At 44.2% G+C, this 23,356-nt stretch overlaps 11 protein-coding genes across 11 annotated transcripts; 7 read left to right on the top strand and 4 right to left on the bottom strand.

The window, feature by feature from the left end:
- Window positions 1–99: 99 nt before the first annotated feature.
- I203_105538 (uncharacterized protein) lies at window positions 100–2,373 on the top strand (the record flags this gene model as incomplete). The annotated part of the gene is made up of 5 exons (XM_019144695.1): window positions 100–425; window positions 565–1,290; window positions 1,426–1,718; window positions 1,814–2,181; window positions 2,290–2,373. The coding sequence occupies 5 exons, from the start codon at window positions 100–102 to the stop codon at window positions 2,371–2,373; spliced, it is 1,797 nt and encodes a 598-aa protein (XP_019006030.1).
- A 411-nt stretch (window positions 2,374–2,784) lies between these two features.
- On the bottom strand, window positions 2,785–5,903 carry I203_105537 (uncharacterized protein; the record flags this gene model as incomplete). Its single annotated transcript, XM_065517799.1, has 9 exons — window positions 2,785–3,255; window positions 3,333–3,523; window positions 3,608–3,817; window positions 3,971–4,146; window positions 4,207–4,251; window positions 4,327–4,466; window positions 4,538–5,005; window positions 5,137–5,422; window positions 5,512–5,903. 9 exons carry the CDS (start codon window positions 5,901–5,903, stop codon window positions 2,785–2,787), a joined length of 2,379 nt encoding a protein of 792 aa, XP_065373103.1.
- A 671-nt stretch (window positions 5,904–6,574) lies between these two features.
- I203_105536 (uncharacterized protein) lies at window positions 6,575–7,939 on the top strand (the record flags this gene model as incomplete). Its single annotated transcript, XM_019144693.1, has 1 exon — window positions 6,575–7,939. The coding sequence occupies one exon, from the start codon at window positions 6,575–6,577 to the stop codon at window positions 7,937–7,939; it is 1,365 nt and encodes a 454-aa protein (XP_019006028.1).
- A 367-nt stretch (window positions 7,940–8,306) lies between these two features.
- On the bottom strand, window positions 8,307–9,766 carry I203_105535 (uncharacterized protein; the record flags this gene model as incomplete). The annotated part of the gene is made up of 7 exons (XM_019144692.1): window positions 8,307–8,363; window positions 8,432–8,575; window positions 8,728–8,890; window positions 8,960–9,096; window positions 9,178–9,333; window positions 9,404–9,467; window positions 9,549–9,766. 7 exons carry the CDS (start codon window positions 9,764–9,766, stop codon window positions 8,307–8,309), a joined length of 939 nt encoding a protein of 312 aa, XP_019006027.1.
- Window positions 9,767–11,009: 1,243 nt separating this feature from the next.
- I203_105534 (uncharacterized protein) lies at window positions 11,010–13,053 on the top strand (the record flags this gene model as incomplete). The annotated part of the gene is made up of 8 exons (XM_019144691.2): window positions 11,010–11,026; window positions 11,225–11,387; window positions 11,468–11,667; window positions 11,735–11,786; window positions 11,853–12,436; window positions 12,500–12,609; window positions 12,675–12,799; window positions 12,901–13,053. 8 exons carry the CDS (start codon window positions 11,010–11,012, stop codon window positions 13,051–13,053), a joined length of 1,404 nt encoding a protein of 467 aa, XP_019006026.2.
- Window positions 13,054–13,867: 814 nt separating this feature from the next.
- Window positions 13,868–15,353, top strand: I203_105533 (uncharacterized protein; the record flags this gene model as incomplete). Its single annotated transcript, XM_019144690.2, has 2 exons — window positions 13,868–13,911; window positions 13,982–15,353. 2 exons carry the CDS (start codon window positions 13,868–13,870, stop codon window positions 15,351–15,353), a joined length of 1,416 nt encoding a protein of 471 aa, XP_019006025.2.
- A 205-nt stretch (window positions 15,354–15,558) lies between these two features.
- I203_105532 (uncharacterized protein) lies at window positions 15,559–17,459 on the bottom strand (the record flags this gene model as incomplete). Its single annotated transcript, XM_019144689.1, has 6 exons — window positions 15,559–15,715; window positions 15,855–15,990; window positions 16,259–16,535; window positions 16,662–16,779; window positions 16,848–17,011; window positions 17,097–17,459. 6 exons carry the CDS (start codon window positions 17,457–17,459, stop codon window positions 15,559–15,561), a joined length of 1,215 nt encoding a protein of 404 aa, XP_019006024.1.
- An 865-nt stretch (window positions 17,460–18,324) lies between these two features.
- Window positions 18,325–19,245, top strand: I203_105531 (uncharacterized protein; the record flags this gene model as incomplete). Its single annotated transcript, XM_019144688.1, has 1 exon — window positions 18,325–19,245. The coding sequence occupies one exon, from the start codon at window positions 18,325–18,327 to the stop codon at window positions 19,243–19,245; it is 921 nt and encodes a 306-aa protein (XP_019006023.1).
- A 311-nt stretch (window positions 19,246–19,556) lies between these two features.
- I203_105530 (uncharacterized protein) lies at window positions 19,557–20,212 on the bottom strand (the record flags this gene model as incomplete). The annotated part of the gene is made up of 2 exons (XM_019144687.1): window positions 19,557–19,853; window positions 19,958–20,212. 2 exons carry the CDS (start codon window positions 20,210–20,212, stop codon window positions 19,557–19,559), a joined length of 552 nt encoding a protein of 183 aa, XP_019006022.1.
- A 420-nt stretch (window positions 20,213–20,632) lies between these two features.
- Window positions 20,633–21,481, top strand: I203_105529 (uncharacterized protein; the record flags this gene model as incomplete). The annotated part of the gene is made up of 3 exons (XM_019144686.1): window positions 20,633–21,141; window positions 21,253–21,340; window positions 21,461–21,481. The coding sequence occupies 3 exons, from the start codon at window positions 20,633–20,635 to the stop codon at window positions 21,479–21,481; spliced, it is 618 nt and encodes a 205-aa protein (XP_019006021.1).
- A 30-nt stretch (window positions 21,482–21,511) lies between these two features.
- I203_105528 (uncharacterized protein) lies at window positions 21,512–22,907 on the top strand (the record flags this gene model as incomplete). The annotated part of the gene is made up of 6 exons (XM_019144685.1): window positions 21,512–21,562; window positions 21,712–21,752; window positions 21,836–21,984; window positions 22,153–22,430; window positions 22,494–22,574; window positions 22,635–22,907. The coding sequence occupies 6 exons, from the start codon at window positions 21,512–21,514 to the stop codon at window positions 22,905–22,907; spliced, it is 873 nt and encodes a 290-aa protein (XP_019006020.1).
- Between the last annotated feature and the right edge of the window lie 449 nt (window positions 22,908–23,356).

The raw sequence follows: 23,356 nt of genomic DNA, 5'->3' as shown, positions 1-23,356 counted from the left end.
TGATTGATGTTGATATCATATGGCATATAGTATCCGTCTCGCCTTACAAACAGAACTCTCAACGATATCCTGCCTCGCTCCCACTTTATCCACTTTACGATGTTGAGGTTCCGACCTGTACGAACAAGAATACGATTCCCTTCCAACCTATCTGGCCAGACACGATACCGATCCTTCGCTTCAAGGGGAGGTCCATCGACGTTGGCACAAATTCGTCCAAGTCCTCACTCACTACGTACTGCATACCCTGTCATAAGTTCAACAAAATTCCACACTTCCACTCCTAGGCATGCAGTCTCTCCCTTCAAATTACACGATATAGGAGAGGGTATAACTGAAGTTGAGATCATACGGTGGTATGTAGAAGATGGACAGGAAGTAGCAGAGTTTGATGCATTATGTGAAGTACAGAGCGATAAGAGTGTGTGAGTGGTGTACTCTATTGTGTTTCTTATCACATCTTAGCGAATGTTAGAAATAACCCGTTCACCCATACTCGACCTGAGTGTCACTGTGTCGCATTCATCTCTCTTCCCTTGATAAGCTGACCACAGGTGTATACAGAGTCGAACTTACTTCGCATGCTAATGGGACAGTCAGAGGCATACAGAAATCAGCTGGGGAGATGGCCAAAGTTGGTCAAACAATTTGCGAAATCCATACAGCAGAGGAAACCGGCGAACAAGAAGCTTGCCAGGATAGTGTACAGCCAGATCAACGACCTGGAACAGAAGATTTGCCAGAATCAAAGCCTATTGCGAACCAAGTCGAGAGTCCGACAGTTAAAGCAACTGAAGGACTTACCGAGACCCTGGAGAAATCCCAGGAACCTGAAAATGCCAGTGCTGATCGACCACAGCCCATACACGAAGCAGAAGAACATGATCCAATTCAATTACAAGGTGAAGCTTCAATCTTACCTTCGCCTCCTCGTCCCAAGCAGCTCGACCAACAAACTCAAGTAGAAGTCCGTCAAGATCGATCGGATGAATATGATGATAAGAACCGTAAAGGAAACATCAAAACTTCCCCTGCTGTACGCACGTTAGCTACCAAACTCGGTATCGATCTTAGTATGGTCAAAGGGTCAGGTGAGAATGGTAGAATCACGAAACAAGATGTCGAAAATTATTTCTCTGTTTCAAGTGGTCCAATTCCCAGCTCAGAAGCAGGTGTGAAAGTGCGATCATACAGAGATGATTTACCTGAATTCACTGGAGTGGAATTTGGAAGGACTAGGAAAATCATGTTTAGAGCTTTGGGTGAACAGGGCAAGATACCTCATTTCGGGTGAGTCAAGCTCTTCCACTCCTATGACTCTTACCTTACATATCGAATGAACTTATTTGTCTCTACCAAACCTTTTCATTCGATGATGCCAACTCTATCGATTCCGTATAGCTGACGAACCTGGATAATCTATAGATACTCACATACTCTCAATCTCACTCCCCTCCTTCCATATCTCAAAGCTTCCAACCCTCAAACATCCATCTCAATAGATAAACAAGGATATATCGCATCTGATATTCCATCTGAACTGGTGACAAATCCCATAATCGAGAAGAAGGAGAAAACCACGATATTGAGTTTCCTAGTCAAAGGTTTGATATTGGCTTTGCAGGAACATCCTATCATGCGAAGTAGGTTGAAAGAAGATGGGGAGAAGAGGTTCTTGGAGATTGGGAGAGATGGAGTAATTGGGGTTGCTGTTTCTGGTGAGTCATTTCATGTATGCTAAATTACAATCAATCCGCATGTAAGATCTGTGAATGAACGATGTTTACTGATATCTTGTTTGCGTATCTTGCAGATCCAAAATACGGACTTTTAACACCTTCTCTTCCCCCTCTCCCACCTTCTACAACCATATCAACAATAACTTCCCATCTTCACTCGCTTCGCCACGCACCCAACAAGCCCTCAACCCCAGCGAATATCACCATCTCCTCCGTAGGCGGTCTGGGCGAAGCTACAGGCGCGATGCCGATCTTACCTCCCGGAGGGGGGTTGGCGATCTGCGCGGTAGGCAAGGCAAAATGGGATATGGAGTGGGATCTGGCGTACGGAGATGAATCTAAAGGGAAATCGGTATGGGAGATGGATGAGAGTATGGTGGAAAGGGGAGGGACGAGGGCGGTTTTGAGGGTTCCTGTTGGGTGGAGTGGGGATCACAGAATTGTGAGTTTGCAGCTGGAGCTGTGATCTCATCTAGAAGAAATCTCACGAGTCACATTTGCCCAGTGTCATGTGCTCTATACTGATTTTGATGTATTTGTTTATATGCAGCTCGAAGGTGCCGAATTGATAACGTTCACTGAGACTTGGAAGAAATATATCGAACAACCTTGGAGATGGATCAATGTGAAATAGTCATAGATGTAGATTAGATCTGGGAGGGACGGTGTGGGTCGCCTGTACAGTATATCATTGTATATTATAAATTGTATTCTATTAATTAATATCGGAAGCCATCGCATATGTACAGTTCTCGGCATCCCCCTTTGCATATGTATTCGTACATGAACAGACGTGAGAACAAATAGGAAATGAACATTTCTTCATCCTCCTCCGACGTAACATTCCACGAGTGATTGTTCGGGCCATCCTCACAGTTGATACGATTACTTCATATTCATCATTCATTTTCATCTCGTGTATCGACTACATAACTAAAGTGTATGGTCCAACAATCATCAATTCGCTTCCTTCCTACTGTCTCGCTGCATCTACCATCTTCTCTTGTTTCCTCGACCATTCAGGCTCCCGGAATTTATTTCCACTTCATTCAGCTTTCAAGACCCGTCCGATCTCTCTTCCACCTTCTTTCCCTCCATTCCAGAACCTATCCAATTTCTCATCCCTCTCCCACAACCTCGGTTTCTCCCTTCTAGTCAACGTGGAGGCCGCAGAGTTTAAGTTCGATTGACGTTGGTTTGCATTCAACTTCTGAACCAACCTCTCTTCCTCGCTATTCCTCCATAATAGTCTCTCCGACAATCCATCAACTAACCATCTTAAAATGATATATCCGTGACTTGCAGTCAAAGCGATGAGTCCCAAAGGGATCAAAAGGGGTAAGACATTCTTGAGGTTGTGTGAGATGTTATATTGATCAATCATATAATGCAAAGAAGCTGAACCGGGTATGGGAGTGAGGTTGGGATTGGGAGTTTGATCAGCGTGGTAAGAGGTAGGTCGGAAGAGGTATATCAAAGTGGAATTGGTGATCGCTCCAATCCACGAGATGATGCTCTAAAACAAGAAACCCCAGATGATCAGCTTAAATAACTTTTTCCCGTTAGAAGGTGGGGTAGAATGGCAAGACTAACCAAGGTCTCCAACCATGATCCAATAGTCTCGACTCTGTCCCCTACAGGTCTTCTGACATGTTTACAAATCTTTAATGCGTCACTTCGCAGTTCAACATAATTGTTGATCAAAGCGAAGACAGGTGCTAATGGCCAGACGATAGACCAGATGGTAACGTATCCGAATTGAGTGACCATTTCTGCGTAGTCGGCTGTGAACGTGGATCCAATATCAGAATCAAAATCTACATTATTTCTTGGATGATGAGGTGCTGTCACGAAGAATGGTCACTCACTGAACAACGAGTAATCAGGCAGTGCTAATTCCCTTTCAACCTTTTCCAAGAACCTCTTCTCGACTTCCTCGTCATCACGAGGGACCTTCTCAGTACTGTCGTTATTACCTTTAGATTTGAAAGCTTCCTTAAGGGTGGTCTTGCCCGCTCGCCAATCGTCCACGAATCGCATAATGTAAGGTAGACCAAGTTCGAGGAAGGCGTTGACCGCTGTGTACATCCACGCAGATTAGCTCGATTTCACTCTGCGAGGTCAACGGATCGTCGGATAGGTTGATCATACCTTGATTAGTTACAGTGTCTGAAAAGGATCCGAGCTAGGTCAGCTGATACATGCACGACCTGCCTTTTTAGCTGACTTACAAGCAAATAATTGACCCTTCAGTCTTCCAGCTTTGATACCTTTTTGCTCTTTTCCACTTGTTCTTGGCCCCAGACCCGCTTTCTCAGGAGTATCAGATACGGATATCGTCTCTTGTTTGGTGAGTTTGTGCTGGACCCGAGCCATGATGAATGATCCGAAGGGGACGTAGATGTAACTATGATGAGATGGTTAGCTGTCATGACTCGGTTCGAACACAAAATATAGGTCAGCTCACGCAGATAAGAAGAGACCGAGATAAGCTACGATGGCGTTCATTGCGCTGGTAGATTCATGTGATCAGCTGTCTACCTACTCGTGATCCGATCGATACCATTGGAGCGTCAAGCCGACTCACAAAGTCTTAGCTGTCAGACTCTTCTCAGCTCCTACGGGCGTCGGGTGATCTTCCCATTTTACCATTGATCTCGCCAGAACTCCATACGCAGCTACGATTTGAGGTACGACAATGGCGAACAAAGCTGTAGGGAGGAGTGGCTACCAATTAAAACCAGATATGTTAGCTACGCTCTTGTGTAAGTAAAGATATATCTGTGCGACAGACTCACCACAACCTCTTTTCCGAAACCATCATAGGCTTGCCCAACAAACGCCTCAAGCATGAATATACCCAACAGAACCACACCCAGTCCTACACCGCAAGCGATGATAATCGGGACAGAAGCAGTTACTTTTATATCTCGTTTGATATCATTTCCAGCTTGTACCAAATCCACAGCATCTTCCTTATTCTCCCTCTTATCCAATCCTAAATTTGCTACGTATTCAGGTCTTAACCTTCCTACAGCGACAGACTCGCACCCTCTCGTACCCCACCTGACAGCGAGTCTACGTTCTTTGATTCGCCAAATCGCTACGAATGCCGTAGAATATATGGAGAGGAGGAAAGCGTATATTGGAGGATATGAATCCGACGGAGTTAATAGGTAGAATAACACTGATATAATTGATAGAGGCAAGAGTGAGAGGGTGTAGGTCGTGAGGAAGTTGAAGTACAGATGAACAGGAGGGGGTTGCTATGAGGAATTCAAGCATGATCAGTCTCAACAGATGTCGTAGAAGGGAGCTCAAGGCTATTATAAGAGAATCCTTCATTTAGGAAAGAGAATGCTACACTGTATAATCATTCGCAGGAATACCAACTTACATGTTCACCCAATCCTTGGCCTTCCTTGCCATCCAATCCTTTTAACAGCCCAATCCTCCAATCTCCTCCAGTCGTCCACTTCTCGACCCATTCGTTATCGGCTATTTCGTCGTGCAACGCCATGATCGATTTCACCCTCTTCCATCTCCCTTGACCGGGAGTAAGACCCAAACCATCTTGGATCGCCGGGGCAGTGAGTAAGTTGTATAACAATCTTATTCGAGTAGAGGGCGAAGGTGGAATTGGGTTTGAGTGGGGTGGTAAATTATGTGCTTGATCGAGTGATCTATAACCAACATCGAAGATTATCAGCTTGATACTACTGTACTTCGAACCCCATCTCTGGGTTATTCCCCACGAGAAGTGCGCGCTCACTTTTCCCTCTCTACCAATTCAACGACCTTACCGTCCTCAGCACCTACAAACACCCAAATCTCCTCTTGCCCCTTCGCAGAGTTGTTAGAAGGTTTAGCCCTAGTCGAGATCCTCAGACCATCTTCGCCTTCTAAAACCCTTAACAACACTTCATAACCATCTTTGATCTCTTGCTGAGCTTGTAGTCGACTTTGACTCTTATCAACCGATATTGAATATGGAATGACGAAATCCACTTTATAAGGGTTCGTATCTACCTGGTTGAGAGAGGTGGAACGAGCTTGGACGGGTGGACCCGGTGCCGTATCCACTGCTGGCGGTGGAGCTGCTGTTGAGGGAGGATGATTGGACATTGATCGAGTGACTCTCTGAGGTGGATTGGGGGTTGACATATCGACTAGGAAGTGATCGTCTCTTGTGACTCCTTTTTATACGTCTTCAAGGAATAAAGTATTGTTGGTAAATGATGTTTCTTAGGAATGCAATTCTCACGACTTTGCATTCACCTTGATGTTCCTCCTCCCACGAACGATATGACGTATACTTGACTGCTTGAATAGATGACTGATGAAAGCTAGTTGTCGATAACCCTGGTCAAACTTTATTAGTGCGTGTGTACTAACTACTGTGCCTGAAAGGAGATTCCGGTCACAAAAGCTCTTCTAATCACGATTAGGAAGATGGTTCCGGTGCAATTAGGATTGTTTCTAATCGACGTTCCTCATGCCACTTTTGTAATGTTCTTGTTTGCTCGTATTTGCTATTTTGTACGCGTGTCAATCAGCGTCGTGTGATTGTGATTTTTTTCGAACACTCCATCCATTCAAGAGTTCTTTCTGACCTTGATCTTAGCTTTCCCTTCATCATCGCTCAAAGTACTCAGTGTACAAATACACCCTCGACGCGTCGAGCTCATGCCATATAGAGAGCGCACGCACTCGTTCATTAAAGTGCAGCGGATGAAATAGCGAAAACGTCGAAACGATTCCACTTTAGATTCCATCCCATTCCTCAACATCCTGAGAGCATTGTCCCATATAAGTACCTCTCTCGACTGAACACAATGGCCAAATCCAAATCCAAAACTCAACCTGAAGCTCCTCAGGACTTGGTTCCTTCCACTTTAGCAGAAGCGCAATCCGAACCAGTACTTCCCAATCCAGATCCACCTCAACCCTCTGCTTCTTCCTCCAAGCCTAAATCTAGATCTTCCAGGAAGAAATCCAAGAACATACCTATAATCACCCCACCGATATTCAGCGAAGAGCAAATAATTCAATATCATCTTATGCATCCTTCCGTATCCACAAACACAATTTCACCATATTCCATCGATCCGATAACCTTATCAAGCAAGAAACGAAAGCGGGAGGGTGAATCACCTAGATTCTCACATCCTTTACCTGTCATATGGTTCGAGGGACCTTCCCATCCTTCCTCTTCGTCGAGTAAGAAGAAAGACAAGAAAGATCAAGAGATCAGAAGGATACATTTATCAACTGGATATATGCAAGTACCGGATCATGCAGTAAAAATTGAAAGCATAGGAAATTCTGCAGCATTCTGGTTAGGAGATCTTAATGGGTTGTCGGCAGGATCAACTCTTAGTACCGATGTTGTCGATGGTATTAATAAGAACAAAATGGTCGAGGACGAAAAGGAGAAAGATAATGGGAGTGGAAATGGTAGCACGAGTGATAAGGTGAAGATGAAAACGAAAACGAAAACGAAAACGCAACCGAAGGAAAAGAAGAAAGTCGCCAATGCAGAGGGCAAAGACAAAGACAAAGGCAAACCCGAAGCGGTAGAGGACAGGAATCAGCATAGTGGGAAGACGATTACTAAGTCAAAAGGAAAGTCAAAAGAACAGGACACCCTTAAAACTACCATTATACCTACAACGACAGAAACTCCTAAAGAACATGAATCAGTCAATCTATCAGATACATCCGATTCAGAATCCGAATCTGAATCTTCAACTTCAACTTCAACTTCAACTTCAACTTCAACTTCAACTTCCTCCTCTAGCTCTAACTCTTCCGATGAAACTGATTCCGATTCCGATTCCGACTTTGAAACAACGACAGATCCAAGTAAAACCTCCAATCATAATTCATCTTCATTCGATCGACCGCCTCCTCAAGGACCTGCCACCATCACCACCACCAAGTCCAATGATACACCCAAGACCAAGACCAATGGTAATGCTCCTAAATCAACTAAAAAGAGGGTATCGCTCTTGGATCCATCTACACCTGTTCAAACACTCCCACCGAAACGACTCGAACAGCTCATTACTCCTACTCCTACCACTGTTGCCACTCCTACACCGAGGGGAGAGAAGAACAAGAATAGGAAGAGAGAGTCGACTGGTGGGAAGAGGAAGAAGGGTCCGAAATGGGTTACCGAGACGCCCAAAGTCAAATGACCCATAGTAGATTAGTAGCTCAATGCCGTTCGAATGCAACATATGGTAATAGATACTTTCTCTGGGAATCACGCGAAAGATAGTCATATCTCATTATATGTAACAGGAAAAGCGGGAAAACAAGTGGTGTGTGCGTCAGTAATGGGTGATGTAAGTTCCTAGTATGTTTTTCACACAAAATCAGTATGCGAGTAATATAAATGTGTATAATGCAAAATGAATGGTATAACATTATTCGTATATACCTACTTCATGCCCCTCATCAAGATTGTACCATTGGCAAGGTCCTTTTCTCCAATACAGTACGTCCTTGCAATGTTTGTATCCCTTCTATCCACTCGTAGCTCTAGCACATCAACTGAATCATCTACCATAATTTCTCCATCGCTTTAAGGGACAATTCCACTCCTACGAATGTAGCGGCCTGAAATCATACGATGCAACGATCAGCTTCGATTCTTCAGATTGGTTCAAGCACCATCCCACACTCACATTAGCAGGGAAGGCTCTGGCCATAGCTGGACCGAACCCTTTCCACAAAGCCGTCACACCGTCCGCAGCGATCAGTTTTCTAGCGCAATCCATGAATCCTGCGTAGGTACCGTGAGGAGCAGATTGAAGACGTGATTTGATGGTCTATTGAAAAGAAAACAAAGTATCAGCATGTATATTGCTAAGAGATGATTTATTTGATCAGAAGGTATGGCGGTATCAGTCTTCATTTGACGGCGAGAGGTCACATTTGGGATCTGGCATAATTTCCTCTGATGATAATACGTATCACTCACATCAGGGGGGATGGCCAAACTCCACATAGCTACACCTGCCGTACCTCCCGCAGCCATAATAGCAGGTAACGACAATGGAGGTGCAGGAGCTTTTTCACCATTCGGTAAGGTCTCAGGGGAAGATGAAAGTTGTTTCTTAAGTAATTCATATGTAGCGAAATATCTATAATGTACATGTACATCCAAATCAGCTTGTTTCGTACATTGAAGTGTGCAAAAGTAGCTGACTCACACTGCACTTCCCGGACCATCCCTTGCTAAAGTAGCGATTGTACCTCTGAACAAACTTCTTAAACCACCTTCGGCATACAGTTTCCTTACTACGTCTATAGGTCCGGTATATAATGATGAACCACCTTGACCTTGTACCTATCAATAGAATATATCAGCTGTCTTCCATGTCATTTGGATGAATCTTTACAGAACAGCTAATCATGTAGATGGACTCACCTGTAACAAAACTTTAACTCGTTCCGCAGGAGCAGCCACCAACGTAGCTGGGATAGCACTGAACCCACCCGCAAATGCAAGCTCGGATATAGAGAGTGTTTGGGAGGTCCTATTTGGTGTGAGGGAATATACTATTCGTTTACCTAGATCGTAACCCTATCAAGCACAGGTAGAAACTCTATCAGCAAGACATGTGGACCTTGACTAACAGGAAGTAGGTGCTCACCCAGAAAGAAATTGCGAAAATTGGAGTGACACCTAAGATGGGAGGTGTGATACCTCTATACATACTGTGAAACGAAGAACACTTATCAGCTGACGCCCTCATAACTGATGATATATGTCCAGCTCATCTAGTAGAGCTCACTTACCCCCTTATTCCATCCTGAGCAATCGTCTTCCTAACCACATCCACCGCACCACTATAAGTTCCCGGAGCGGCAGTTTGTAATCTCGTTTTCGTCAGATCGAACGGGTGTCCTACCAACACACAGGATATACCACCGAATCCACCTGACAAGAATGATTTTATGGGATCGACGGTCTGTTTACCTGAGGACATCTCCAACTCTGATCCTTCGTCTGACATCTTGGTTGATTTGGATATCTTGGAAGAGAGTTAGAGGGAGAAAGTGGTATATCAACAAGCCGGGGCCGGGGTATCTCTAAGGATATTCTACGTTATATATCGAATGTATTGATGAGGACAGGACCGGCATACGAGATGGAAGATGTTGGGTATTTTCATATGTGATTGACATTGAGATGTAGCCGGCCATCCATTTTCCAGTCGGGAATAAGATTTCAACCGACTGGTCAAATCACATACCCGGTTATTCATATTCACCCCCACTACCGGTACGTCCCAGACATGACGTGTTATTTCTCGTGATCGGAGTGATCGTGATAAGGAAGGGCCCAGTTGTTGAACCCAAAGCTAGTGCGCGGTAACGTTACTGCCATGCTTGATGACGCGCTATCCTATCCCTTGGGCTCATTCTGAACCAGATGGAGAAAGATCAAGATGCAAACACCCCTCACCGCAATATAACTTGTAATTAAAAACTCCATCCGTGGAACCCATTCTTCAATCACCCATCGTCATCATCTGATCCCCAACAGAAGTGCATCAACGTGACTCACCTTGCACCCAGCAACATATAATACCGCATCTGCGATAACAACCAATCGCCATCTCCCCCTCTTACCTACCACTCAACATACAGTGTCTAACGCTGGAATAAACCACCGGAATCAATTCTTACACCAACCCGACATCTGACCGCTCACCGAGGTGACCGAAGGCTATTCAATCGATACAGTAATATCGTTATACCGCACCACACGATACCCCACCTCTTCTCCCCTCGCTGTCTTTTGCTTAGCTAAGCCCAGTCCCACTTTCTCTACTGCCCCTCCCTATCGGATCATACCATCCCTTACCTCCACTCACAGTCGAGGCAGATCTAGGATCTAAGGATCACGACATAGTGCAAGATGTTGTCAAATAACGACGGTAACTCATCGCAGAGTTCATTATCAAGGGCTCATCCCGATCATCCAAAATTAGCTGACCTCGTGTCCTCCAAAGATGATTGTACGTGTTAACATTTGTTTTTGTTGTTTCTTGTTATTCTCTATATTTGTATAATTATCATTACCAGTTCGCCTCTATTTCTTTATTCAAGCACGTCGCATCATCATTCGACATTGTTGTACAACATATTCCATCCATCATATGTCCATCAGAGATAACACTAAGAATAATGATAGCCAGATGGAATAGAAGAGTATCTGACTTTATGATTAAATCAATAGCCAACTCAGCAGCCATGGGACAAGGTGGAATGTGAGTTGTGATCATATACTGTGAAAATAGGATGATATGCTGATGGATATGATGCGCTTTGATCGTTGCCATATATGTTTGTCGTCCCTTCCGTACCTGTAACACAACCACGACCTTTCCCATCTTTCATCTCTCACCTTTCTTCAACATGTTCATCGCTCCCTTTTCAACACCATCATCACTTCATATATCATACAGAGCTGCGACATCACCGCAGCAAACCACCACACCCACTTCAATCTCAGATTACGACTCACCCGCAAACTCACCAGAAATGCCCAAACGACCAGGTGGTTTGAGTGACGGCCCGAACGCGAGGAGTAAGACGGTCACGGTCGCAGATGGTGAAGATACTTTTGGTGTGAGTCGCGGACATCATTTCTTACCTCACCATCCATCTGTTAATTACCAAATGCTTATCATTGTCTGACTGGTTTACAGGTACTCAATCGACATCCTGCTGTGTCAGACAAGCAAGCTTCCCCGGACAAATGCAATGATCAAATTGCCAATCGGGTGACGTTTAGAGTGGGAGTTAGTGAAGATAAGAATAAAAGGTGTAGAAGGACTATGGAGGATGCTCATAGTTTCGTATATGACTTTGCGGGGGTGAAAGGTCAAGGGTACTTTGCTGTCTTCGAGTGAGTGATTGACTTGTTCTGGGATATTGAAGGAGGGCGATAGCTGACAATATTGCATGACATCTAGTGGCCACGCAGGTAAACATGCTGCCGAGTGGTGTGGACAGAACTTCCACGAAGTAAGCTCGACATCGCCTGTGTGCCACTAAATGACAGCTGAGCTGACGATATACTTCTGACTGCAGTACCTTCTCGACGCTATCCTTACACATCCTGATCAACCCATTCCCGACCTCATGAACAAGACCTTCCACGTTGTCGACTCTAGACTTTCTCACCTTGCTCATGCTGGAAAAACCTCTTCCGGATGTACCGCCGTGACAGCGTTCCTTCGACTGGAAAAGGGGGATGGGCCAGACAAAAGCGGATACATCAATAATGGCTTACAAGCCAGGGGTCTGATGGAAGGTAAAGGTGAAGATGAGTTGGAAGCTCAAACGGCTTTACAACCTGGATCGAGAAGATCATCTATGGGAGGAGGTACATCAGGTCAGATGGGCGGTGCAGGTGCTCCAGGAAATGGGTCGTCAAGTTCAGGTGGGATGGTCAGGAAAATGTCAAGTAAAAGAATCAAAGATTTCGTCAAGTCTCTTACTGGATCCGGATCAAGTAATAGCAAAGACGATGAGAATGCCTTGGCGGAAGATGAAGATGATGTGATCAAAGCGGAAGACGGAACGAAAGTTGAAGCTATAGATCCTGCCAATGATCCTAATTTAAGGAGAGTCCTTTATACGGCTAATGTCGGTGATGCTAGAGCTGTCATCTGGTAAGTCAGCTGTTGATTGATATGAATCTCTCTTCGATAGCTGATTGCGATTTTGTGGTATAGCCGAGGTGGTAAAGCCGTCAGGTTGACATACGACCATAAAGGCTCTGACGCTCAAGAAGCCAAGAGGATCACTGATGCTGGCGGTTTCGTGATGAACAATCGAGTCAATGGTGAGTGCCTCTAGCGGATTATCACGCGCATATTTACATATTTACTAATGATGGTTTCTATACAGGTGTCCTCGCTGTCACTCGATCGCTTGGTGATTCGTCCATGAAGGAGTTCGTTGTCGGTTCGCCGTATACCACAGAGACGGCCTTGGATGACCAAGATGAATTCTTGATCGTCGCCTGTGACGGTGTAAGTTGATCTATGCTATGCCCTTGATTTGTCCCCTACCTCTATGCGGTTATTCCTCGAAATCTGTTGTAGGCTTAATGCTGAACGATTTATCTTCACAGCTCTGGGACGTTTGCGAAGATCAGGAAGCTGTCGATCTCATTCGAAATATAACTGATCCTCAAGATGCCTCCAAATTCCTACTCGATCATGCCATGTCCAACTACTCGACAGACAATTTGAGTGTAATGGTAATTAGGTTTACTCATGCTTAACGTGGTGAGACAATCCAGCAGCAATGCGGCGATGGAAGGGGACGGTCTTTCCAAGGTATGATATCAAAAGAGATAATGGATGTACTTTCGACATCAAATAGCGATTCAAGCAAGATACCACGTCAATCCCGATTTTTAATTTTCCTTTCATACTTTACTTTGAACTCAAGATCAACAATGTACCATTAGATGAACGCACAGACATTGAAGGATATAACATTGAGGTTTCCGTAGATGACGGGTGGAATATGATGAGATTTCATGAGATGGATAGCATGCAAAAAGATATGAAAATGAGACTCGAATGGACGTACTGGTCCATCAATTTGCTCATGCTGATGCGAGTATGAACTCATCAATATGTCACTAACCACAGAGATCAGTACAAAGGTGAATTGGATCATCAATTATCGATCACGTATCCTTTGGGATAATCAATTCGACCTCTACCCCTTGAAATATACTTGACCTGACCATCCTTTAACCGAAGAGAGAAGGAGAAAGGAAGAATTATGATGAATACGATGACGCTCCATTCTTTGTTTGTTTTTGGGTTTTAAGACAAAAGTTGGGATTGACTAACCATCTCATCCGAGGAAAAGGAAAGTGCGGAAGTGCCGAATCATCAATTGATTGTCTTTGACCTTTTTTTTTTGACTACTATTGAGATCCATATATAGATTTGACTAGCTGGGGCGAATTCCTGAACAACAACTGAGAAACGTCTTCGGTCTCTCATAAAGCACTTCTTTTTCTCAACAGGTCATCGAATTCTCGAAATCTTCTACATATTCTACCATATTTAGTTATCATCATGTTAGCTACTTCTCCTAAAGCAATTTCACCTGTAGATGATCAGTGAGTCCAAATCTCAAATCTTAAGCATAAGCCACCAAATCACTGACCAACCCTTTTATGATTCCCATAGTATTCCTTCATCTCCCCCTTCTTCCAAAGAACGTTCACAGTCGATAACCTACCCTCGAGCATTTCTTCTATCTCTCGCATATCCTAACGAACACCAAGACCACCCTGGTGCCGAACCACGTAAGATCTCCCGTAGACTAAGTTCCTTCACACCCATTTTGAGGTGTTCAGTCGCCATGACAGATTCGGACTGGGGTATATCAGAGGATCAATCTAGTTTATTTGATAACCAACCTATCTCGAGGGATTTACCTATCCCATTATCAGGGGAGAGACATCCTTGTGATAGATCTAGATCGGGTATATCTAGAGGGAATAGCTCAGATGATGGATATGGATATGGATATGGACATGGAAATGGTGTATCAACGAGGGATTCAGAGACGTTGTTCAGTTATAGATCGATGGATGACAAGGAAGGTAAATTACCGATTTTAGTCGATTTTGATGATCCTTTTGGAACAAATGGAATTGGAAATGGACAGACCCCCAGTCATCGTCATCTTAATGATTCGGATCAAGAGAAAGATAAAGTTCATAAAGGAATTGTGAACGAAAGAGAAAGAGAAAGAGAAAGTATCTTCCCGCGATCCGTTAATTCATCAACAACATCACTTCAAAATCTAGGTATAAGATTAGGTCCGAGAGAAGATCTGGTTGATCAAAACTCCCTCGTTGGGGGAGGTGGTAAAATATCAAGATCAAATAGTAATTCATCAATTACATCTTCCAAATCAATTTTGAATAGGAGATCATCTTCACCTTTCGGTGGACATCATGGTACTAGTGAATTAAATCCATTCGCTCCTCCTTTTCCTTTGCCCAATCCCAACAACGGTCATGGTAATGGTCTGATACAACCCAAACCTATAAGTCTGAACGAAGCTATTCAACGAAGAATCTCTACATCAAGTGATCGTTCCAACCCTCGCTCACAGTCAAATTCACCTGAATTACTTGCAGTGGCGGGATCACTACCACTTCCTAAGAACCTTCCTTCCTCCCTTCCCGCCAAACCCAGTCCGCTCCCACCGGTCTTCGTCAAAAGGGAATCCGCGGCATTACCTCAACCTATGGCTTTACCTGATATCGCACCGTTAGGAAAAGACTGGCATGGCGATAATTCCCTGAGTGGTAATGAGAAACGAAGAAGGGCTTCTTTACTTCACACTGGACAAGCCATCTCAAGAGGAAGTAGTCCCCTAGCTAGAGGGTTAGGGGGAGGGAGTGCACCGAATTCGAGAAGAGGCTCAATGGTTAGTAGTAACGATGAGATTACAATTAGAGCTAGATCTCCCGGGACAGGTGATCGGAAGGAACTTGGTATGGGGATGGGAAGAAGAAATAGTCATTCCAACAAGGAGAGATGGTAAACCTTACAAGATACACGGTGTGTCCCTTCTGGTGGTCTTGTAGGACAAGGTGAGGTAGGGAGGGTATGGTACAAGATTATATGTATATCGTTTAAAACCGCAAGAAGATCAAAGTATGCATGAATGAACGAACTCAATATACGTGATCAGAATGAGTGCAATCTATACCATACGACTCATGCGAGTCATACCTCTACCACCCAATCTACCACATACCGGGACTACCCGTCCGCCTAGGTGTGACAGTGCCACTAACGCTCTGAGGTCTCTTCACTGATGATTTCCTAAATACACCTCCTGACGATACTTGGGCGGATTTGACTTTGGCCGCATTGGCGATGAGTTCCGATATCATGCCGTTGCTAAAGTCATGAAAGGGGTAAATCAGCCATTCTTGTCCGATCAGACAAATAAGCAAATGATGCAAGAGAGTCAGTGATATCGACATTGAACTGAATACTGATACTGAGGCGGAGAGAATTTAAGAAGTATAATACCCACTATGTTGCTGCATCCTGAGTCTGAGCATCTTTCAATTGCAATTCCCAAGCTAATCTCGATGAAGCCAGGGCAGAGGTTTGAGCGATGTCGGCTTGTAGCTTTTGTAAAGTGGCTAAGGGCAGTAGAGATAATCGGTCTGTACACGTAGGGAAAGTCAGCTACAATGATCATACATATCCTTGATAATCGCTTTTATGACTCTTCGACTTCCTGCATTCTCCCCTTAGCATCTGAATATATCTGAAACAATCTTGAACATTCTATTTGGCCATTTTCCATGTTCATTCATCTCATCAAGGTCTATTCCAATCTTCATCTCTTTTCGATCCATCGACTCTTCACCGCATATCCTCCATCAACTATCCTAAACCCCATAAAATCTCGCTAAAAAGAGACTTACTCACCTTCTTCCAACCCACAGTACTCCTCTGCTTTCTCCATGTCAAATTCAGGTTTCACTCCCAACCCATATTTCCCAATACCCCTCGTCCCCTTGGCTCCAGCACTATTCGGTGCAGTTTGAGCATTCGGCGAGACTTCTCTTGATTTGCCTTTCTGGGAAGAGCTATATCGCCCATTGACATCTAACGATTCTGCTCGACGGGGGATTGGTCTGTTTGACGAGCTGGCGTTGGTGGTTATGCGTAATGGTGGAAGGGCAGAAAGTCTATGCGAATCGACCTATATTCAATTAAATTCAGGAATGTTAGCTGATCTCTCGCATCTTTCTCGTACATTACAACAAATCGTATGAGTAGATGCATCTATAGGGATACAAAGCAGAATGTCTTAGAATGATTCACTCACCTCATCTAAATTCACTGGAACGCCCATGGAGATTAAATGTTCTCTCCTTACCCTTGACCTGGTCCAATCGAGTGGTTTCAACATTGGTGCAGTGGTCAATTGAGCATATGCATCTCGACTATTGACAATATCAGGGATGAGCTGTGGTAACATACTAGACTGAAATGAGGATGAGTTCTTACATACCTCGATTCACTGACCAATACCTGTGACAAACCATTTCCTATCCTCGGTTGATCATCTGTCAGGTATTGACTGATATTGCCTGATGAGTATAATGGTGAGAGGAGGGTTGATAGTTGATCTAGTAATTCTCCTTTGGGTGGGAATGGACGTAGATTCAATGCATGCTATGACGACCGAGTCACATATCAGCTTCCCCCGTTAAATGAAACGACAAACAGCAGCAATTTATACGATCTGAAGTTAACTCACCCAGCGGTCTTGTTGTTCTATAGGCTCATCCACCAACCTCACACCAGATATACCATTCTGAACCTCATCTACATCCGCTGGAGCATCAAAATCACCTTCTTCGAAATCACCAAAATCGCCAAACCCTTCATCCTCATCCGCCTCAACAGCTCCGCTAGACCCAGCTATCGGTACAGCAGGTTCATCGAAATCGTCAAAATCGTCAATTCCATCGTCTTCCTGTGGAGGAGGGTTAGGTGGAGATGAGATAGGGTTGATAGGTGGTGATGAAGCTACTTTCGAGGTGGAAGGTTCACCAGGACTTGCAGGACGTGAGGGTATTTTAGGGGTGGATGGTGTGTCTGCCCATGGATCGGATTCCATCTTTGCTGTTTTATTGGGTACTGAGTGTGAGGTGTGATGCGTAGATTCGGTTGAAAGACGGATGGATGAATTCGAATTTGAGTTGAGAGATGAGTACGGTCAATTGTGGAGGCTCAGTTCTGAAACGCGAAGAGCCATATGGATTGAGCGGTGGCGGGGATTGTGGCGGTGATCGACGACCAAGAGTACGAGTTAACATATGTTGTAAAAGACTGCACAAAAGGAGTACACCACCCTTCCAGCCTGACTCTACCAAGAGTCTCAGGACAAAAGACAGTGAGCGGTATGTGCTGTGATTGCATGCGTAGATTTCTTATTAGGCAGAAGAGCTGCTTTACCAGGAAAACCAATGAAAACGAATTGAGCGAAAAAAAAAAGATGTTCACTTGAATAAATCAGAAATCACTGCATCCGTATGTTATCATTGAGCTCGATGAGGGGAGATGTGGAGAAAGAAAATCCTTCTAGCACCAGCCGGAACCCATAGTATCGCCTCCTTCTTCTTCTTACTTGGGTGATGATACATACTCAGTGTCAGGTTGACTCAACCAATCGTGCAGGATGACTCTGTACCCGGTGCATATGACGTAACTCGATCAGCGATCAACGATTGACGCGCATGATCTTGATCCTGATGACTGAACATTACTCAACCACACGCGTACACATATATGTATATATATATAATGTAAGAATTGAATCGATCTCTTTTCTTTTTTAATCTCTCTTGTCCTCTCATATACGTTGTCATTCAGCATCTTAAAAAGTTTACAATATACCGGATTACAAAAGAAAGGTGAGCTCATTACACCACAGGACATGGCGATCTACCGCTAATCATATCATTTCATACAGTCATTTCACAATGTCCGATCCTTCTTCCACTACACTCCCACCATTACCTTCCGACCACCTCGATCACCCAGAACAATGGACGACAGGCTCCGAACCGGCCACAGAGAAGCAGAAAGGTTTCATTGCTGTGTTGGAGAAACAGAACCCCGGTTTAGTACCTGATGAGGGTATTGCGAAAGGTGATTTGGGGAAGAGCGAGGCGAGTGAGATTATAGAGTCGTTGAAGAAGGGGGAAAAGGTCGGATCGGGTGAAAAAGAAGCCGAAGTTGAAGAGGATAATCAAAAGAAGGAAAATGAGGGAGATACTTCAAAGAAGGAAGAGAGAGAGGAAGAAGAAGGAAAAACTGGCGAGAAGAGGAAAGATCATCCCTCTTCTCAAGAGGACACCAAAGAAGGAAAGAAGGGCACCACTGTTACATCTACTCAGAAGAGTGAAAAAGACGAACTTGTCTCTTCACAAGATATCGACGTAGACGTAGATGATGAAAAAGATCCTAAACAAACTACTCTCGATGGCGTTTTCGGTGGAGAATCGGAAGAAAAGGAAGAGGGAGATCGAGCAAGTAAGAAACCCAAACTTGACGATTCCTCTTCTTCCTCTACAAACGGAAAAGCCAATGCAGCCAAAACAAGCGATCCTTCCATTTCGACTACTACGGACAACAACCCTTACGATGAAGCGCATCCACCCGTCCAAGCTGATTCAGGAGCGACTTACCCGAAACCCACCGAGACAGATACCATACCCGGATCACCTACCCACCTCGATCATCCTGAGAACTGGGCGACGGGCGACCAACCTGCTACGGATAAGCAAAAGGGATTCATCAAGGTGCTTGAAAAGCAAAAAGGAGTGAGTGGGAGTGAGGATGTAGAAGGGTTGGGGAAGAGTGAGGCCAGTGAGAAGATTGAGGAGTTGAAGGAGATGTAGGGTTGGAGTGGTATGAGAACAGAATGGTAGGATGAGAATCGGATTAAGAGATGAATCAGTCTTCGGATGAGAAAGTCAGAGTATTCATTGAAGTGTATAGTCAAAGTGTCATATGAAATCCATCTGTAGCTTACATATATAATCAATCAATCCATTCATGCTTTTGTCGTGTATTTCATTCAATCTATAATGTGAATATGCAATTTATATATGTTTACAATAGTTTTCGTACCTTCGATTGTTTACCAATCAACTGATTTGCAGATGCAAGTACAATGATAGGGGAGTGACTAACGTTTCTTATTCTTTTGCTACTTCTTCATCTCCCCATACCTCACTCTCCTCACATCCAACCAAGCCGCCTTACCACCATCATAACTCCAACCTAGTGGACCCAAATCACACTCCGCGCATATGAGGTACTTCACCTTGCCTGATATTTCCCCCTGGATATCTTTAGGTGTATGAGATGGTAGAGGGTTGATGTTGGTTTTGTCGGGTCTGGAGAATCCTATGTTTTCGAATGAGAACGGTCCGGTGGGGATGTACCAGTATGATGCGTGGGATGAGGATGATGGAGGGAAGGGAGACGAGGGATCGTGAGGGAGCTGTTTAAGGTCGTAGTGCGAATGTCAGTCATGTGTATCAGAATGAGATGAAGTGAATGAAAGATAAGAATATGAATATGCAGGCACAGTTTATGGATACTCACAACATTACCTTCATAGACATCTATCCATTCCCCTACTCCATCTAAAAGTATGACACTCCCACATCCATCCCTAGGACAATATATCCTCCTTGAATTTGCTTTTTTACCATTCTCCGATTCCGGTATAGTAAGTTGAGTTACAGGATCCTGATCGAATGATTGATAAGTCGATATAGGGGGTTGTGATCTGTTGAAAGAGCTGGATGATTGAGCTGATAGAGCTGCGAATATCTCTGCTTGAGTTGGCTGGGTCATATTGCACACTTATATGGAGCTGATTGGATATATGTATACCAGATGAGAGAATAGAAACCATTTCTGATCCTTCCTCAGATCGCTGACAGAGGGGGATTTCTACGGTGGACGACGTTAACGGTCCGAGCGTTTGTAGCGACACGCGATCACCTCGTGGTCTTTCTGTTTTTGCCACCGAGAGCGGAGCTGAACGAGTACTTTTCGAAAGAAGGATTATGATGATTATCAATGATATTGATCCTTCTACGGTCACTTCACTCTGACTCATCTTGCGAATTGTATATCAACAGACCATTCAGCGACGTGGGGAGTCCAACAGTACGATCTCAAAATACGTTGTACCCGGAAGAGCTATCCATACATTGAATCTTGATCTACCTTACCTTCCTTCCATCCCTTCCTCACCAGTCACTCGTCATCATGTCAGGACCATTAGGTAGTCTACCAGGTATGACCTATGACCCAATCAGAAATCGATATTTTCCTACTCCCAAGGGACCTATACCGACCCCTACTGAGCAAGATACCAGGCCATTACCTCCTCCTAGATCACAAGCAGGTCCATCAAGTAGACATCAACCACAGTGGAGAAATCCTTCTCCAAATTCGATCTCACAGAGGAACGAATCGATCGATCCGAGGAGCAATGCCAGATCAAGGTCGCAAGATACCAGACGGTCTGCTCAACCTGAATATCAACCTCAAGCTCAACGCTCACAGCTAAGGAGGGATGAACAAATGCGAAATATTGAATCCCTTACTCTACCCCAGCCGGACTGTTTCACCCATGCTTCGAAACGAGCTAGAAGCGTGTCTGTATCGCATGATCTGATGGATAAGAGTAAATTGAATAGAATGGGGAAGTTGAGGAAAAATAGATTTGGAGTTAGGTATGGAGGAAGTGGAGAGAAGACCGATAGGAATTTGAGGTGAGTGTCAGTCATATCGAAAAGAAGCAATTGTCATCATCTCAGACTTTTCTAATCATCTACAGGTGGAGATGTCACGAGAGCTGATCTATCTGTCTTCCTCTCGCACAGCTTACAAAATCAAATACTTAGTAATCTGGAATTGGACGTCGAACATCATGCTTGTGGATGTCATGGGGAGATCATAACGTCTTATAAGGTATGTTATCTATTTACGTTAACAGCACACCTCATTCACATCACCTAACGCTTGCTCTGAATGATAATCAAGGGATTTGACCAACGTTGATTGTGCTGATGTCCCTTATGCCCCTTGTAGACATTTGGCGATGAGGCTTAATACGCTACAACCGATCACGGTAAAGTCATTATGCATCATAAGAACGGAAATACTGCGATTTTCTCAGTATGCGCTCACAACGTGAGTTGAATCATCAAAATGTGATTTGTATCGAGCTTCAAATGCTGTCTCTCCTTGAAACTCCTATGGGTTGTACTGTCCCAATCTCGAAGGCACGAATACGTTTAAAACTTCCACTGATTGCTGATCCGTTGTGTCCGCTTACATAGCTCGTAGGAATGCACTGTGACATACCCCGATTAACGATGATGTGAGTGTGACTTCCATCGCAATTCAGCTACATCGAGTACACTAGATTGGAAATGAGCTGATGTCATTCTAATTCGTTGATAGAGCCATCGCCGGTGGATCCGAACCTCACCTGCATCTTTTCAAGAGAGATCCAGAATTGCTAGATCATGTCTTCATGACTCATTCGGAATTGGACTTGCACAGATCAGAGATCTATGGAGTTAGTAGTTTTGATGATGTATGTACACTAGGTGAGTCATTCTTGTGCCCAAAATCCCTTGAATAACCTTCATCTCTACCCCTCCGATTACAAGGTGATGTATGAGATTTAGATCTGCGAGTATCTCGCCTGGAATTTATCCCTGATAATCTCTGAATCTATTTTGCGGGATAGCAGCTGACTTCTCTCCTTGTACCAGGCGGTGCGAAATGCCTGACTACGATCAATTACAGCTCGTCACTTCGATCTTTCCCACGTAGATTACAATCTGACGCACTGGCGGTCCATCAAGTTTCCCGTGATTTAGTGTATGTAGGTCAGAGATCGGGTCATGTCACTTTGGAAGATCTACGAACGAGTCCTAGGAACTCGAATATCGTAGCTAGTACGATGAGGGGGAAAGCTGTTGTGGGAGTCAAAAGGATACAGGACTCGGCGGTACCTTGGGGAGTGGTCGTTAGTGGGATGAGTCATGAGGTGTGTTCACTGAGCCCTTGCTATGAAATTACATAGATGATGTGCTAAATTGTTTCCTCTCAGATGTTACTCTTCGATGCGAGATTTGGTGATAAGCCACTGAGAACATTCGAAGGGCATTTCAATACATTCCACTCGAACGTCGTGAGTCCATATATTCTGCTCTCCATGTAAAGAACTTCCAACTGATTCCTGTCAACCTAGGCTCTAACGACTTCCCCAGACGATAAGACTTTATTCTCCTCCACATCCGATCGAAGAATCAAAGCATGGTCAGTCATCTCTGGAGATTCACTCATGCCTACGAATTCACCTGCCACTTCCTCCTTATCACCTTCATGGGACGATGAACCGTTATCCGATGATAATCCGTTGAGCAAAGTATATGAACAGAGAGTCAGTCATTTGGATATCAATGATGAATTAGGATTGGACGTAGTTGTACGAGGCGATTTGTATAGATATGGTAGAAAGTAGAGAACATAGATTGTATTGAATGGCCAAGTCTTGTATCTTGTTGTAAGCCTGGACTCAATGAGTGATCTTGTATACTGTACAGTATTCGAGTACAGATATGAAGGTTACGCGACTGCTTTTGTCCTTTTGATCCCGGCTGTCATGCGGTATTACGTATTTAGTCCGTGCCTTGGCACAGATTGGTCGCATTTATCTATCTATCCTTGGCGGCTGTAGCACATCGCTCTTTACCACGGAATTCAGGCGCATGGACCTCTTCTCTTGCTTGACCATGCACACACAACACACCATCATATAACAGGATAGATATCAATCACTCACCAATCCTTCTTCTCCTTCCTCCTCCTCGATACTCCACCCATCAACCTGTATTCTTCTCCTTACTCTCTCTTTTCTTATCCTCTAAATCACTTCATCCGAGGTCACCTAATCTTCTCATCCAGTCGAGA

This window comes from Kwoniella mangroviensis (genome assembly GCF_000507465.2).
Source record: "Kwoniella mangroviensis CBS 8507 chromosome 1 map unlocalized Ctg02, whole genome shotgun sequence".
Lineage (NCBI taxonomy): Eukaryota > Fungi > Basidiomycota > Tremellomycetes > Tremellales > Cryptococcaceae > Kwoniella > Kwoniella mangrovensis.
Note: the sequence above shows the minus strand (reverse complement) of the source record. Positions and strands in the feature narration are given on the sequence as shown.